The sequence below is a fragment of the Carassius gibelio genome, chromosome B24, assembly GCF_023724105.1.
Source record: "Carassius gibelio isolate Cgi1373 ecotype wild population from Czech Republic chromosome B24, carGib1.2-hapl.c, whole genome shotgun sequence".
In the NCBI taxonomy this organism is placed as follows: domain Eukaryota; kingdom Metazoa; phylum Chordata; class Actinopteri; order Cypriniformes; family Cyprinidae; genus Carassius; species Carassius gibelio.
In genome coordinates this window covers 4,636,791-4,654,071 of record NC_068419.1, presented here as the reverse complement: position 1 = coordinate 4,654,071, position 17,281 = coordinate 4,636,791, and the positions used below count along the sequence as shown (strand labels likewise).

Sequence of the window (17,281 nt, the reverse complement as noted above, 5' to 3'; positions counted from 1 at the left end):
TTTTTAAATAAGTCTTATGAAATTTAAAGATAGCTGCAGTCTAACTGAGAGCGATCCTGAATTCCTCTACATGTATTTGATTAGACATTTGAGACCCGGATTCAAGAGCTTCCTTCCACCTGCACCGTCTGCCCCATCCTCTATGAAACTGAATCCCTCAAACTGTCCCTCGTTCAAGAGTGTCGCACCTGGAAACGTGCATTTGGAGTGGCTCTAAACCAGAAGGCCTCTGTGGGCATGGCTGAGATTAGCTCTTTTGTGGATGGGGTGAGCAAGCAGCTGCAGAGGCCCATTTCTGACCTGGATGACGTGAGAGAAACCATGGCCGCCCTGCAAGAGATACGAGAAGCAGAGATACGAATAGAGACCACCAGAGGACCGGTTGAGGAATCATTCGCTTTGTTAAATCGCCATGAGCTGTTCTTCAATGATGGAAATGCGGAAAAGATTGATGGGGTTGTGTACGCTTGGAAGGAACTTAACGTGATGGTAAGAGAAGTTTTTTGAGACCACATGAAATAGTATTAAAATAAATGGCAGTTTATTCTAATTATTTTTTATACTTTATGTCTCATCAAAGAAATAGAGAATCATCTTAACCTTGTCTTCTTGGCATCTAGGTTTGTTTTTAAATGTAAGATGATCTGTTTTTAATTTGAAGGCAAAAGAAACGCAGAATAAGCTTTTGGAAATTCAACCTCAGATGAAGGCTGAGCTTGTAGCTGGAGTTGAGGTCTTCCAGCAATCTGTGCAAACTTTCTATGCTGACTATGACAAAAGGTTCATTTGCACATTATCCTCATGCAGTTTCTTACATACCTCTATTAGTGATCATAGTGTCTTAATAAAGCTTCTGTTTTTGTGTTCAGGGGTCCTGGAGTAGCAGGTTTGCCCCCACGTGAAGCCAGTGACAGGTTGCAAATTTATCAGGCCAAGTTTGATGAACTGTGGAGGAAATTCGTCACCTTTTCTAGTGGTGAAGAACTGTTTGGCCTCCCTGTTACAGGTGCTTCTTGTATTTTTATTTTTTTTACCTTGTAAATATGGGTTTAGGTTCAGAATGGACAGGGTGGATGCCATGTTTACTTGATTTGGACGAAAATGAGGCTGTGAGGGATAGACGTAATCTGGTCAATAGTTTAAACTGCATTATGGTTCTGGATGTAATGTTCAATTTTCTATTTGTCTTTTTTGTCAACTGGAAATGTTGAATGTTTTGTCATCTAAATAATTGACACTAGGGTATACAACAGTACCACCCACTGTAAGATTTTTTTGTGTTTTTGAAAGTCACACTTTTTTATTATTAATGTTGAAAACAGAAAACAGCTTCTTAATGTTTTTGTGTAAGTGATTTAAAAAGGACTGCATAATAAAATGTTTTAATCTGTTGTAACATTCTAATTGTCTTTTTTGACTCTTAAAAAAAAAACAAAAAAAAAACATGTTTTTAATTTTTCCACTTTCAGAATATCCTGATCTTCACAGAATCAAACGAGAGCTCAACCTTTTGTCCAAGCTCTACGGCCTCTACAATTCCGTGATTGACAGCGTTTCTGGCTACTACGACATACTATGGGCTGACCTCAATATAGAAAAGATAAACACTGAACTGCTGGATTTTCAGAATAGGTTTTTATTATTTGACCTTTCTGACTAATCTGATTAATAAATATTGTATATTGATTGCATATTTTGTCATTTTTTTAAGGATCCGTAAGCTGCCTGGGGGCCTGAAGGAGTGGCAAGCTTTTAATGACCTGAAAAAGACCATTGATGACTTTAATGAAACCTGTCCTCTACTCTACATGATGGCAAATAAGGTGATGTTGAGCAAGCATCTCTTCATACACACATATGGACACATTTATACACAACAAGCAATAATTTTTTTATTAACATACACATTCTTTAATTAACATACAACTAGGCGATGATGCCCCGACATTGGCAGCGATTAACTGATCTTACCGGCCATAAGTTTGAAGTGGAAGCTGCTAATTTTAGCCTTCGAAACATCATGGAAGCACCTCTGCTAAAGAACAAAGAAGATATCGAGGTATTGTGCAAGCAAAATATTTCATTTAACATAACCTTAATGGTTTGAGTCAGATTGATTGCATAAAAAAGCACAGTGCTGTCAGTATCTTATGAAAACCCTTTGGGTGCCAGGACGTGTGTATCAGTGCCGTTAAGGAGCGAGACATTGATGCAAAACTCAAAGATGTTGTGACTGAATGGAGCAGCCATCAGTTCACATTCGCATCATTCAGGTCAGAGAAGGAATTCATCTTTAATTCAATTCATTAATTTGCCATAAAATCAATTCATTCCAAAAAAAAAAACTTTCAGGAATCGCGGAGAGCTGCTGCTAAAGGGATCGGACACCTCTGAGAAAGTGGCGTTAATGGAGGACAGTCTTATGGTGCTCGGATCTTTAATGAGTAACAGGTATTTTGTGTTACTCATATGTGTGTGTCTGTGTGTTTATATGTATGGTGGTTAATACTAATTATTATACTAACTGATTATTATTATAAAATTGCACCCCTCCCCCGCATGCATGCACAAACACCCATAAACAGGAGGGGGAGTGATATATACTTCAATATCTTCTGTCACAATTGAGTAATTATACTGTTGATAAACTGCAGGCATCAGGGAGCTGTTATTAATATGAGGAGCATTGAAATCGCTTTTGAACGCGCAGTTGCTTTTTACTTTAACTTCTGAGATTTGCGATCACACATACGGAGCAGCACTTCGCAGTACTTTTTTACCACCCATTTTACAAGATTAGATGTTTGTCAGTGGTGCTCAGGATCTGCAAATCATTCACCATCATCCTATCAGTCATGCAAGTGGCTAACCGTGCCCCTTCCTTGGCTCCGTTGAACAAGTTATTTGTTTTCCATGCCTTTCTGAATACTGATTCAGCCACACCTCTTACCCAATCGGGTGTGTTTGTGGTCCACACAGAGCTCTTATTTGACATCCTAAGTTACTTTAACCGTGTTACTTTTTTTATGCCACACACGGTAATAGCACAACCTATTCAATATTCTATAATTAAATCAACTAAACGAATATTCAAAAATCATGACCCATCCATAGTTAATACACTGGCAAAATATATCCCATGCTTATTTGATATTGTATTTCATTACAGTTCGTAAAAGTACATTTGATTGAATTTTGTTTCAGATATAATGCTCCATTTAAGCCCACCATACAGCAGTGGGTGCAGAAGCTGTCAAACAGTTCAGAGGTGATTGAGAAGTGGCTCACAGTGCAAAATCTGTGGCTGTACCTGGAGGCTGTGTTTGTGGGTGGAGACATTGCCAAACAACTGCCGCAGGTAGCATGAATCCAAATAAATGATTCCTTCTTTCTTAACCTTGTGAGCAGTCCACTACTGACAAGGCAGCTACCTTGTAAGGGGCTGTTTACACAAAACATGTTTTTCCTTTCCACTGTGGCATTTTTCCATATGACCATTGCGTTCATATTGTTTCAGCATACGGTGCATGACACAGCATTCTAAAAATATAATGGTTAATTTAAACAAAGTCAATTTGTCTGAAAACGTGTCTCAAGACCTTGCGTTTTTTTCCTTTTTTTCACTGCCAGTGTCTTTGATTCTTGCTTTAAAAAAATAAACAATTGTGTGAATGTCCTCCAAAGCAGTTTCTTATGAAAAAAGTCTCTTTACACAATCACTTGCATGCATTGCACAAAAAGCTGTGCTCATGTGACGCACAAAAGATAAGTGCAACAAATAGATATTATGTGGAATGAACTTTTTTATTATTATTATATTTAACTTTTTTTTTATATATATTTAACATTTCTGAAAATGTGCTCTCTACAGGAGGCTAAACGCTTCCAAACCATTGACAAATCATGGCAGAGGATAATGCAGCGGGCACATGAGATTCCTGGTGTCATTCAGTGCTGTGTTGGAGACGAGACACTGCAGCAGCTCCTGCCGCACCTTCTGGAACAGCTGGAAGTGTGTCAGAAGTCTCTGAGCGGATACCTGGAAAAGAAACGCCTTGTCTTTCCACGGTTCTTTTTCGTCTCTGACCCTGCCCTGTTGGAGATACTGGGTCAGGCATCTGACTCACACACCATACAGGTGTGTTTATCTAACTTTGTTATTATGCCATATAACAGTTCTCATTTATTTATGGTCATCATAAGCAGCATTTAAAAAATGTTAAAATGTGACATGGCTTGCTCATTCTATATATGTTTATACAATGTACTATATAATACTGTACATTCAAGCTAGTAAATACAGCAATAATTGACAAAATTCCTCAATAACCTCCTTTTACAAATTTTTCTCCTTTTCAGGGTCACCTGTTGAACCTTTTTGATAATGTGAACAGAGTTGTGTTTCATGAGAAAAACTATGACCAGATACTAAGCTTTCAGTCACAAGAAGGGGAAACAGTGAATCTGAGTGAACAAATCAATGCCCAGGTACAACCTTTCTGAGATTGCATAGAAGAACATAATGGAATATGGAAAAACTGTGGTGTTTTCCTATAAAAGCCTTAAATGGCATGAAAAAAGGTTAATTGTAGCACTTCAAATGACTGGGGTTTCTGGTTTTTACCTGATGGTTGATAATACTGGCAGAAATTCCATAGATCTACTGATAATGAAGATAGTTAATGATGTCACCCCACAGGGTAATGTGGAAGCCTGGCTGGGTCTGTTACTGGATGGAGTCAGGAAGACCATTCACAACATTATACGACAGGCCCATATGGTTATTACTGACCAGGGCTTTAAACTGGAGGAGTTCCAGTCGATGTTCCCTGCTCAGGTTGGGCTGCTCGGCATACAGCTCATCTGGACCAGAGATGCTGAGGAGGCTCTCTGTAATAGCAAGACTGACAAAAAGGTTTCAATTGAATTCTTTGTTTTGTTGTTTCATGCCATATTTCAAATCTGGATGTTGTAGTTTATGAATGGAAAGCTTTCTTCCTCCATCAATAAGTTTTATTCAGTACTGTTACAATGTTCTGTTACAGTCTGATGGTATTTTGAAGGATGTTTCCCATATATTGTTGATCATTTTGTCTTTTTTGTACAGATAATGCAGACTACTAACCAGAACTTCCTGGATCTTTTGAATGAACTGATTGATATGACTACTCACGATCTGACCAAGATGGAGAGAACCAAATATGAGACGCTCATCACAATACATGTTCACCAGAAGGACATTTTTGATGACCTGGTAATATTGTGAAATATTATTATAATTTGAAATAACCATTTTCTATTTGAATAATTTTATTCCTGTGATGCAAAGCTGAATTTTATGCATCATTACTCTCGTCTTCAGTGTCACATGATCCATCAGGAATCATTGTGAAATGTTGATTTGCTGCACAAGACTGATATAATGCTTTTCAGTATTCTTTAATGAATAGAAAATTCAAAAGTACATTTGATTGAAATTAACCTGCAGAACCCTGTACATGACTAATTTATTTAACTTCTAACCTTCACATTGCCTTTTTATGTTCCACTCAAGGTACGAATGAACATCCGGTCACCTTTAGACTTTGAATGGCAGAAACAGTCCCGCTTCTACTTCAAAGAGGATACAGATAGATGCATAATCCAAATCACTGATGTGGAATTTGATTACTGTAACGAGTATCTAGGCTGCACTGATCGTCTGGTGATCACACCTCTCACTGACAGGCAAGTGTAGATATATTGAAGATGCCATTTTCTTGTAAGTCAACATAAATGGCTCTTAATGAGTGGTGCATTGTCTTCAGTGCATTAACCTGTTTATTTAAAAAATAAAAATGGTTTGTTTCTTGCAGATGTTATATCACGTTGGCCCAGGCTTTAGGGATGAGTATGGGAGGGGCCCCTGCTGGCCCTGCTGGGACAGGAAAAACTGAAACCACCAAAGACATGGGCCGTTGCCTGGGAAAATACGTGGTTGTCTTCAATTGCTCTGACCAGATGGACTTCCGTGGACTGGGCCGCATCTATAAAGGTTGAGTCTACCAGAACGAACTTCTCAAATGGCTTTCTTCTCTTTCACCTAATACATAGCACCTGTTTCAACCTTAATCAAAATAGTGGATGCATATTTAACATGTATGGCCTTTTTCCAATGCTGTTTCATGTTTTTAATGTTTGTCAAACAGGATTAGCTCAGTCTGGCGCATGGGGCTGTTTTGATGAGTTCAACCGCATCGAGTTGCCTGTGCTCTCAGTAGCTGCTCAACAAATCTACATCGTCCTGCAGTGCAAGAAGAACAAAAAAACTCAATTCATATTCACAGATGGAGATGTGGTGGATATGGATAGAGAGTTTGGAATCTTCCTTACTATGGTAATGGAACTATACTGCAGTCATTGAAGAGGCTATATGTGAAATTGACATGTTTTTCAGTCTTACTCTTTCTTCACTATTTCTCCCTCCATTAAATGGTTATTTTTCATCACAGAACCCAGGTTATGCTGGTCGACAGGAGCTACCTGAGAACTTGAAAATTCAGTTCCGCACAGTGTCCATGATGGTTCCTGACCGAGCCATCATCATGAGAGTGAAACTTGCCAGCGCAGGTTTTCGTGAAAATCAAGTCCTCAGCCGCAAGTTTTACACGCTGTACAAACTGTGTGAGGAACAGCTTTCTAAACAGGTACTCACAATACATAATTGAAGGGATAGTTTACCCCAAAAAATGAAAATTCGTTCACTAATTACTCACCCTCATGTCGTAGTAAAATAATTTTCTTTGCCTCTTTATTATTTTATACTGGAAAAACTTCAACCACATTGGTTGAAAATGAATAAAGGTTGAAATACTATATTAGAAGTTGTACTCATATTTTTTTTTGTAAAGTTATCCAAAGGATTCATTAACTAATTTTAAAAAAGAACATTAGATTAATTATTTATTGTAATAAAAATAATCACACAAAAGCACACAAAAAGTATTCTCGCAGCTTCGTAAAAATTACTGTTGAATCACTGATGTCACATGGGCAAATTTGAACGATGTCCTTACTACGTTTCTGGGTCTGGGATAATTTCAGATACATTGCATTCTATGGAGGGACAGAAAGTTTTCAGATTTCATCAGAAATATCTTAATTTGTGGTGCAAAGATGAATAAAGGTATTACAAGTAATTATTGACATAATTTTCATTTTTAGGTGAAGTATTCCTTTTAACACAGAAACTAGCAGCCAAAGCCCTCTCATTTCAGTCTCGTCAAATGTATATATATATATATATATATATATATATATATATATATATATATATATATATATATATATATATATATATATATAGATGGTTTCATCGGGCGCACGCGCCTGGACCTAAGTTAACTTCCGGTCTGTGTTGTGTATATCGGTCTGGCTGCGGTGCCTTCTACAAACGCAGTTAAAGGCAAGGTGATGAGGAGACTGAAGTTGGGCTCAGGTGGTTGTGCTGCGGGATGTGTTTCCCATACATTTATTTATTTTTGGAGACTCGCCACAATTTTAAAACTGATCGATTTTCAAAAAGGCTTCGTTAAATAAACATGAGTAACGTAACGTTACGTAACGTACTGCACGTTTAATAATAATAATTCCTTACATTTATGTTTAAATATCAAAACAAGGCACGGGTGTTTTTATATCGCTGTATTTCTGAAATAGGACTTGCATGTTATATGCCTGATAAAACAGCGTGTGAGCGTACCAGCTCTGCTTTGTTTACAGCTGTTACTGGGGAAACCTCTATTTCTCACGCTTTATGTCTATGCTTTAAAAAATCTCCTGCTGGCAAATAATGAATTAGCATTTTCATTAAGTCCGCCTGATCCACACAGAAAACACATTTAGTTTGTTATCAAAAAATATCTACTCTAGAGGGACTTGGCTGTTGTTATTGATTCTATTTGGAGTCTACCCAGGGCTCCAGACTGCGACCAAATGGTCGCATTTTGCGACCAAATTTTGAGAGTGTGCGACTGAATTTTACATCCAGTCGCACATGTGCGACCAGTAGACTTGCACACACACGCACGCACGCACACACACTTGCACACACACTTGCACACATACTAATGAGACGCGAGCACACACTCGCGTCTCATTGAGTGATGCCTGTCTGTGAGGCGGCAAATGCGTGTGAGAAGAATAGGGAATGGCCACTGCAAGTGGCTAAAATCTGTGGAGGGGGAGGGGCCTAGAGATAATTGAGCGCGCGTAAACATCTGTGGGAAGGAAACAGAGACAAATATCATCACAACCTGATATGTGCGTGCGTCTGAGCTATGAGCAAGCGAACTATTGATTCGTTCTTCCGACCTGCGGCTAGTGTACCAGTGCCAGAGCCTAGTGTCACCGTCAGATGATGATTCAGAGTCAGAGGTTGGTGTGGCGAAAAAAAGTCCGCACCAGGGCCGGCCCGCGGCATAGGCAAATGCTAAGGGCGCCACTCATCCATAGGGGCGCCAGAATGAGTGAACTTTTTTTTTTTTTTTTTTACCTATATTTTTTTATAATAGGATACTATTTAAAAACCAACAATTCGAAACACTTCCAAATAAAGCAAAAAAAAAAAAAAAAAAAGTCTGGCTCTTCAATCTTCCCCCACCCATCGAGTGCTTGAAGTGCGTCAGAAACAGAGCGCGCGCACGATTAGTTGTTGGTAATTTGTTGTGTAGCGTGCCCGATGCCACATCCAATGTAGACAGCACTGGTTTTGTTAACACACAGCTCGTAGAAACGGGCCTGGCGGCTCGCGCCTGTTCTAGACACGGTGAAAGTTTCCTGATTGTGACGCAAGGCCGAATTTACATGACACATTATAAATGATCATAGTCTGCGATAGATACACTGCCAAAAAGAAGAGAAGAGGATAAAGACAGAGGTAAAGAGATGTAGTGAAAGAACAATTTATTGAATAGGAGTAAGATACTATAATTTCATGGCAGTTATTTTTACCTTAAACTTAATGTTAGCAGTTGTTCTGAGTTCTGAGTCCCCAGACTGTGATTTTGTACAATCTTGTCAGTTTTAAGACGCATTTTTTATTATCACTTTTTTTTAAATAATGTTTTACTCTACAGTTGTGCAGTTTTGGGGGGGATACAGTACAGGCCAAAAGTTTTGAAACATTACTATTTTTTTAAGTTTTTGAAAGAAGTTTCTTCTGCTCATCAAGCCTGCATTTATTTGATCAAAAATACAGAAAAAAATGTAATATTGTGATATATTATTACAATTTAAAATAATTTGTTTTCAATTTATTATACTTTAAATTATCATTTATTTCTGTGATGCAAAGCTGAATTTTCAGCATCATTACTCCATTCTTCAGTGTCACATGTGACATCCAGTCTATCACATGATCCTTTAGAAATCATTCTAATATGATGATTTATTATGAGTGTTGGAAACAGTTCTGCTGTAGTGTGTGTATGTGTGTGTATATATATATATATATATACATGTACATACATACATACACATGGGGCGCCAGGTAAAATCATGCCTAGGGCAGCAAATTGGTCAGGGCCGGCCCTGATCCACACTCACCATTTTCGAGAAGACTGGCTGTAAGAATTCAGATACTGAGGTACTATAAGCATTAGAACTACCTTTCACCAAATACAAAAGCCAGCTCGACCTTCAAAGGAAGAATGGCTTAAAACTTAACGAAACATACAACAACGATACAGCATGCACACAAACTTTTTTACTATGCACATTTTTTATTCTGAGTGTATGGAATTTTGTTTACTATTTGTACTGTCTTGACAGCGATGGTGCTGTCAGTTTACCTTGTTGTTGCATCTTCAAAAGTGCAGAATAAAATGTGACACTGAATTTGAAACAGCACATTGTAATTTCTGCATCTATTATTAAAGTATTTATTAGTAATACAGTGGAAATTAGTAGATTTGGTTAGCATGTTGATTTACGGTGTGCGCCCCTAAATTTTCTGGTTGTGCCCCTAAAATTTTCAGTTGGGGGCCACTGTGCTCCTAGTGAAAAAAGTTAGTCTGGAGCCCTGCTACCGGAAGTTAAGTTAGGTCCACAAAAGCGCTCACGCGCATTAACGTTTGTTTATGTTGATCCCGTTGAAACCGTCTATATATACACACACACATTTATTTAAACAATACAGATTGTTTCAAAGCAGCTTCACAGTAATAAACAAGAAAATTACAGTGTTAATGTAAAAATAATAATAATAATATATATTTGAAGCTGATATAAGTTTTCTTTGTTGATGGGCATGATACCTTGCTGATTTTATTAGGTTTTTTATCACTCAACAGGTCCATTATGACTTTGGCTTGAGAAACATCTTGTCTGTTTTGAGAACTCTGGGTGCTGTGAAGAGATCCAACCCAACTGAGCCAGAAAAGACTGTGGTCATGAGAGTTCTGCGTGACATGAACCTCTCCAAACTGGTGACTATGACTGAAATAACACTTTGCAGTAATAGGATAAATATTTTAGTATGTCACAGATATTTTCAGCAGCTGACTGTATTCCTGCCTCTCCCTCCATACAGGTAGATGAAGATGAGCCCCTGTTCATGAGTCTGATAAACGACTTGTTTCCGGGCATTCAGTTGGATAAAGCCGGTTATCCTGACCTGGAAGCTTCTATCACCAAACAAGCTGAAGAAGCTGGATTGATTGCGCACCCACCTTGGATTCTTAAACTTGTGCAGCTATATGAGACACAGAGAGTGAGACATGGTTAGACATTATCCATTTCACTTCTATTAAAGTTATAAAAATGGATTCTGTCATATGTCCATGGCTATAGGCATGCATAGATTTGGTGAAGTGGACAATCCTGTCCTCATTCCATATATTTGTTCTCTGTGTGTAGGTATGATGACTCTTGGTCCCAGTGGGACAGGAAAGACCACATGTATCCACACTCTAATGAAAGCAATGACAGAATGTGGAAATCCACACAAAGAAATGAGGATGAATCCCAAAGCTATTACTGCCTCCCAGATGTTTGGCACATTGGATGTGGCCACAAATGACTGGACAGATGGTGTCTTCTCTACACTGTGGAGGAAAACTTTAAAGTCCAAAAAGGTGAAAGAGTTGAATTAACAAGCAACTTAGGTAAATTAATGACATGCTTATGTAACCTTTAACTTTGACTCTATTGGCAATATCCAAAGCGACTTATTCTTTTTTTTTACCAGCATATTATACTTCTTGATTGCAGTTAATAACTGTCAGTAAATGACCTGCTGCTCATGACTTTTCACTTGTACGTACGTAAAATTCCAATTAAATTACTTAATGGTAAAACATTTCACAGGGAGAACACATATGGATTGTTCTTGATGGTCCAGTCGATGCTATCTGGATTGAAAATCTCAACTCCGTCTTGGACGACAACAAAACCCTGACCCTGGCAAATGGAGACCGAATACCAATGGCTCCCAACTGCAAGGTGGTATTTGAGCCACACAACATTGACAATGCATCTCCTGCCACTGTGTCCCGCAATGGAATGGTCTTCATGAGCTCCTCTGTTCTGGAATGGCCACCAATATTGCAGGCATGGCTGCAAAAGATCCCAGCAACACAGGCTGAAGTGCTACTGGCCTCCTTCAACTCTGTCTATCAGGTGACAACTAGACATGTGTGCAGTATTTCACATGCTCTCTGATTCATAAATTATTGGAGTACACTGTTATAACAAGAATATTTAGTTACATTTTGAGAGGTACGGTATCTAGTGATATAAATTGGGTAAAATATCAATATAAAAATGGATCAATATGATGCTTGTAAACCATTTAAGCTATGAAGTGGTTTATGAATATGAAAAGCTCTATTGATTTTTTTTTGACATTGCCTAGGGAAAGGTAAGAGAGGATTTTGTTTTGAAAAGCTCTTACTGAATATTGACTGTTTTCCACAGGATTTGATGACTTTTGTCTGCACTGCCGTTTCCCCCAAAATGCAGCTGCTTGAGTGCATGTACATCAAGCAAACAATTGATTTATTACAGGTAAACTGTGATGCACTGTCACAATCATTTCCATTTTTCATGAAAAGAAAGCTTAAGCAGCTTAATTAATTAATATACACTATCAGTTAGAATTTAAGACACACTAAATCAGTAAAAGAAAAATAGAGTGCTCTTGAGCTATAATCTTTACAAATGGTGGCTACTCTAAAGATGCTCGAATATAAAATAGTTCTGATTTGTTCAACGTAGGGCCTGTTGCCAGCCGTTGAAGAGAAACACCTAACAGCGGCTCACATCAAACGTCTCTTCATATTTGCTGTGATGTGGTCTGTTGGTGCTTTGCTGGAATTGGATGATCGAGCCAAGATGGAGGTATTCCTTAAACAGCACAATGCCAAGTTGGACTTGCCTAGCACACAGGGGGAACAGACCATCTTTGAGTTTATGGTCAGTGCAACTGGAGAGTGGAATCTCTGGTCTACAAGGGTAAGACCATTATTTGTTAAGTACAATATTATGTATAGTTTAAAAGCCACTTGTGATCTTTTATTATAACATTCCTCATGCAACAATTTTTCATAGTTTTCTTTGTGACAGCTTTCGTATTTATCTTTTTATTCAGTGCATTTGTAAGTTGCCATTTTTAAACGTACCTTTTAATTGCGATGTCATTAGGTGCCAGAGTATCACTATCCCAAGGACTCAGTTCCTGACTATGCCTCCATTCTCGTACCCAATGTTGACAATATACGGACGGACTTCCTGATGCAAACCATTATGAAGCAAGGCAAAGCTGTCCTGCTCATTGGTGAACAGGGAACAGCCAAGACTGTCATGATCAAGGTACATGTCTGTTTCATTTAATCAATGCTGTTATCAGCAGAATAATATTTTATTTTAAATATTTTTTCTGGCTTTGTAGTTTATAATACATATTTGAAATCTTGAAATTGAACTGATGTCGATTCAAGGTCATATTGAAGCCTGTGTTATACTTTCCTAGTGCGCAAGTCCGCTAGGGACCGATATGGTATGCATGACGTAAAAATCATTGGGTAGTGTGCGCGGAGGTTCTGCGCAGACATCCGCGTGCCTCCTATTTTTGTCAGTAGCGCATGTGCAGGATGTGTGAAGAAGCCCGTTGCTACTTTAACCTGTACAATTCTTCGATAAAACAATTTCAAGGCAGCCAGAGTTGCCGACACATTCTTCCATAGTTATAGATCTATCTGAGACGATGTTTTTAAATCTGAAGTCTCCCTGCACATTCCCATGACAGATTTAATCAATGTTAAGTAAAATATAATACATGTAAATAAAATGCTTCTCTCTTGAGTTATTTTTTTTTATAGCTGACTATCAAGTTTATGTAGCCTACAGTGAATGTCTTGTGTTTTACTGGTTTCTATGTGGCAAAAAAAAAAAAAAAAACACGTTTATATTTTCTATTTTGTGAAAATATTTAAAAGCGAAATTTGAAACCTGACCATTTATTTCTGATTAAAAGTAATAAAGCACAAAACTTATTGCGATTATTGGATGGCAGATTTCAAATAATGAATGGAATTAAGCATTTCCAAGCATTTACACTGTCCTTTCAAGCAAGATGTCGAATGGTTCAGTTTCTTTTAATAATCCCAGTTCATATGTACTGTTTTACTGCATAATGCTGTACAGAAATATATTTTGTATTCAATACTGTCGGCAGTGTGGTAGGCTACACCGAGCTTCTTGATTGATATCGCTTTCCTGCCCAAAAAGACAAGCCCATAAACATGTTCACGTTCACAGTTCACGTCTGCAATAAGAATTAACTCACAGACGTGAATCCTAAAAAGGAATAATGTCCAAGAAAATCATGACTTTCCACTTTACACCTACCTCTGACTAGGCATAAGAGGCCGAGATGGTGCAAAGGTGGATAAATTCTACGCATGTCTTAAAGCACATTTTATGTCCAGCCTGGCCTTACAACCAGGTGTACGTCCAGTGCAACCAGCCCCTGGTAAAATCATCACACTGAAATTAATTCTGACAAAACTTTGTAATCCAAACCACAGGGCTACATGAGCAAGTATGACCCGGAAACACATTTGAGCAAAAGCCTAAACTTCTCCTCTGCCACTCTGCCTGGCATGTTCCAGCAGACTATTGAGAGTTACATAGACAAACGCATGGGCACCACCTATGGACCTCCAGGCGGGAGGAAGATGACTGTCTTTGTTGACGACATCAACATGCCAGTTATCAATGAGTGGGGTGATCAGGTGAGCAGTCACATGCTACTTTGTTTCTTAATTTTACAAAAATCTATCCCTTTGGTTAATTTCTCTGAGCACACAAAGTATTTAATATGTGACCTCAACAGACATGGACTGTAGTTTTGGATTTTAATTTTGTGGGGTTTGTCAAATAACAAGGCATTATTAATAAATGTACCCCCTCGGTATAAATCGCGTTCCGGGGGTATATACTCTGGACTGAAAGGGCACTACAGCCCCCCTGTGCACGCCACTTGGCGACAGCACTCAATAGCATCCTGTTTCTGCTCTGACTGAGCCTCTTGTTTTTTTGTTTACCACTCAGATCACTAACGAAATTGTTCGCCAGCTGATGGTGCAGAGAGGTTTCTACAGCCTGGAACGATCTGGGGAATTCATCAGTGTAGTCGACTTGTATCTGGTGGCTGCTATGATCCACCCTGGTGGTGGCCGCAATGACATCCCCCAACGACTCAAACGCCAGTTCTGTGTGTTTAACTGCACTCTACCATCCAACTCCTCCATAGATAAGATATTCCAAACCTTGGCCAGTGGTTATTTTTGCTCAGAAAGAGGCTTCACGGAAGAGGTGTGCTCTCTAGCTGCCACCCTGGTCCCCACCACCAGGAGAGTGTGGCAAGCGGTCAAAGCTAAGGTACTGCCATCATAATATGATCAAAAGAGGTATTGCTTATTGAACATGGAATGTAAGGGTGGAAATCTATCTATCTCTCTTCCAAATTTGATTCTTTTAAAACATGCATGCAATGAGTCATAGCACACAGTGGTCCAAATTATTAGAAAATGGTGCCCTCTTTTGGTCAGTATGCTTTAAAGTAAACTGAGCTGCATTAATAATGTTCAGCTCATGCAGTATATTTATATATATATATATATATATATATATATATATATATATATATATATATATATATATATATATATACTTTTTTCAAGAAATAAACATTTAATCAGCAAGGAATTAACAAATTGATCCAAAGTGACAGTAAAGACTCTTACATTGAATCAACTTTTCTGTTTTAAACAAATGCTGCTCTTTTGAACTTTCTATTCATCAAAGAATTCAATAAATAATAAATATATTAAACAGCACAACTGTTTTCAACATTGATAATAATACATTTTGCTAATATTACAATGATTTCTGAAGGGTCATGTGACACTGAAGACTGCACTGAAAATTCAGCTTTGCTATCACAGGAGTAAATTACATTTTAAAATATATTTATAAAAAATTATTATTTCAGTGTAATTATATTTCCCAGTATTACTGTGTTTACCGCATCTTTGATCAAATAAATGCAGCCTCGGTGATCAGAAGAGAATTCTTTCAAAAACATAAACCAACTCTTACCAACTCCAAATTTGAAATAATGTATATTAATAAAATAATGATATTAAGTTAATATTGTTTTCAGATGCTGCCTTCTCCTGCAAAGTTCCACTACATTTTTAACCTGCGTGATCTGAGCAGGATATGGCAGGGGATTCTCACCGTGGGATCAGAAGTATGTAAGACGCCTCAACTGCTGACATCTCTTTTCCGCCATGAGTGCACACGGGTCATCGCTGACCGTTTCATTGATCAGAAGGACAGAGTGACCTTCGACACGATTTTGGAAAGGGTGTGTCAACTAAATCCTTACAGGCTTCAAGACAAATTTAAGAAAAGAATCATATATTTACATTTTACAATATGTATTTCTTCACATGTAGATAAATATCTTCTGATTTCTCTACTGTTCTAAAGATCACAGTACAGGATCATGGTCCTGGCATTGCGGAGCAGGGGGCAACGGAAGCTTATTTTGTGGACTTCCTGCGAGATGCTCCAGAAATGACGGGAGATGAACCTGAAGATGCTGAGGCAGAAACCCCAAAGATTTATGAGCCCATTCCCTCCTTCAAGGCCCTATCAGAGCGCCTGTCCATGTTTCAGCAACAGTATAATGAAACTGTTAGAGGAGCAGCCATGGATCTGGTCTTCTTTGAGGTTAGTGGAACATATATGATATTGCTGAAAAATGGAAAATGTTATGTAGAGTGGGGAGTACTCTTGACATGCCGCAGCTATTGAGTTCCTGCGACATACTTTTCTGTCAGGACCACTGTCGTCAAAGATGACTGCCAATCAGCATACAGTTCTGTTCTGGGCAAGAACTCCCTGCACATCCATGCTAGCAGGGAGAGTAGCGATAACCCCCCCAGGGTAAACAGAACAGAGCCAGCATAAATGTATTGCAGATATAGTTAAAGTTCAATTATTTTATTTACAAATTTTAGAATTAGTGTGATTCAAAGGAGAATCAGAAGGCTGCATCCTGACTGACAAGAGGAGGAGCTGGGGATGGAGGAGGGTAATAAGCTATTTATCAACATGAAAATTGCTGATGATACTGAGTAGGGCTGTGTATCATCAAGAATCTGGCAATACAATATGAATCACGATACAGGGGTTGCGATACGGTATGTTGCGATGTATTGCGATACTGTAAGCATGGATATTTCTTATTTTAAGAATAGAATATATTTTTTGGAAAGCTGTCATTAGGAACACACCGCCAAATGCAAACCTTGGTAAAAAAAAATTACAAATAATAATAAAATAAATAAAAATTGTTTAACCAGAATACACTGGGATCTGCATTTGCAATAATCAGTCCCTGTAACATTCAGCATTATTGAAACACTTTTTGTGCAGTACGAATTTATATATTTATTTATTTTTTAACTATCAATTTTCTGTTTTTGAGAATTGGTACAGTATCGCCAAACAAAATATTGCGTTACATGTATCGATATTTTCTTGCTCCCCCTAATATTGAGGGACCTTATATATGAATGCTTAGTTAGGTGTCGTATTCCTATAGGTAGATGGGGATCAGCTTAGAGTCGGCTGATGCGAGCTTGACTAACATGACCTGCCAGAATTAATGCTACGGTTGATTTAAAATACTTATTAGGAATATGCTTATTCATTTCCTGAATGAATG

General features: G+C 38.2%; 1 protein-coding gene across 1 annotated transcript in view; it reads left to right on the top strand.

The window, feature by feature from the left end:
- Positions 1 to 17,281, top strand: part of dnah5l (dynein, axonemal, heavy chain 5 like) — a 46,980-nt gene that overhangs the window by 14,952 nt on the left and 14,747 nt on the right. The window contains exons 28-55 of the mRNA XM_052596257.1: positions 85 to 489; positions 662 to 780; positions 870 to 1,006; positions 1,470 to 1,632; positions 1,712 to 1,823; positions 1,931 to 2,059; positions 2,173 to 2,273; positions 2,353 to 2,451; positions 3,205 to 3,358; positions 3,872 to 4,138; positions 4,360 to 4,488; positions 4,700 to 4,915; positions 5,108 to 5,254; positions 5,555 to 5,727; positions 5,856 to 6,034; positions 6,189 to 6,376; positions 6,492 to 6,686; positions 10,332 to 10,466; positions 10,571 to 10,760; positions 10,897 to 11,114; positions 11,347 to 11,658; positions 11,956 to 12,045; positions 12,256 to 12,492; positions 12,682 to 12,849; positions 14,067 to 14,273; positions 14,593 to 14,922; positions 15,707 to 15,913; positions 16,039 to 16,281. Of these exons, the coding sequence (XP_052452217.1) occupies positions 85 to 489; positions 662 to 780; positions 870 to 1,006; positions 1,470 to 1,632; positions 1,712 to 1,823; positions 1,931 to 2,059; positions 2,173 to 2,273; positions 2,353 to 2,451; positions 3,205 to 3,358; positions 3,872 to 4,138; positions 4,360 to 4,488; positions 4,700 to 4,915; positions 5,108 to 5,254; positions 5,555 to 5,727; positions 5,856 to 6,034; positions 6,189 to 6,376; positions 6,492 to 6,686; positions 10,332 to 10,466; positions 10,571 to 10,760; positions 10,897 to 11,114; positions 11,347 to 11,658; positions 11,956 to 12,045; positions 12,256 to 12,492; positions 12,682 to 12,849; positions 14,067 to 14,273; positions 14,593 to 14,922; positions 15,707 to 15,913; positions 16,039 to 16,281 (5,250 nt within the window). The remainder of the gene's footprint in view (positions 1 to 84; positions 490 to 661; positions 781 to 869; positions 1,007 to 1,469; positions 1,633 to 1,711; positions 1,824 to 1,930; positions 2,060 to 2,172; positions 2,274 to 2,352; positions 2,452 to 3,204; positions 3,359 to 3,871; positions 4,139 to 4,359; positions 4,489 to 4,699; positions 4,916 to 5,107; positions 5,255 to 5,554; positions 5,728 to 5,855; positions 6,035 to 6,188; positions 6,377 to 6,491; positions 6,687 to 10,331; positions 10,467 to 10,570; positions 10,761 to 10,896; positions 11,115 to 11,346; positions 11,659 to 11,955; positions 12,046 to 12,255; positions 12,493 to 12,681; positions 12,850 to 14,066; positions 14,274 to 14,592; positions 14,923 to 15,706; positions 15,914 to 16,038; positions 16,282 to 17,281) is intronic.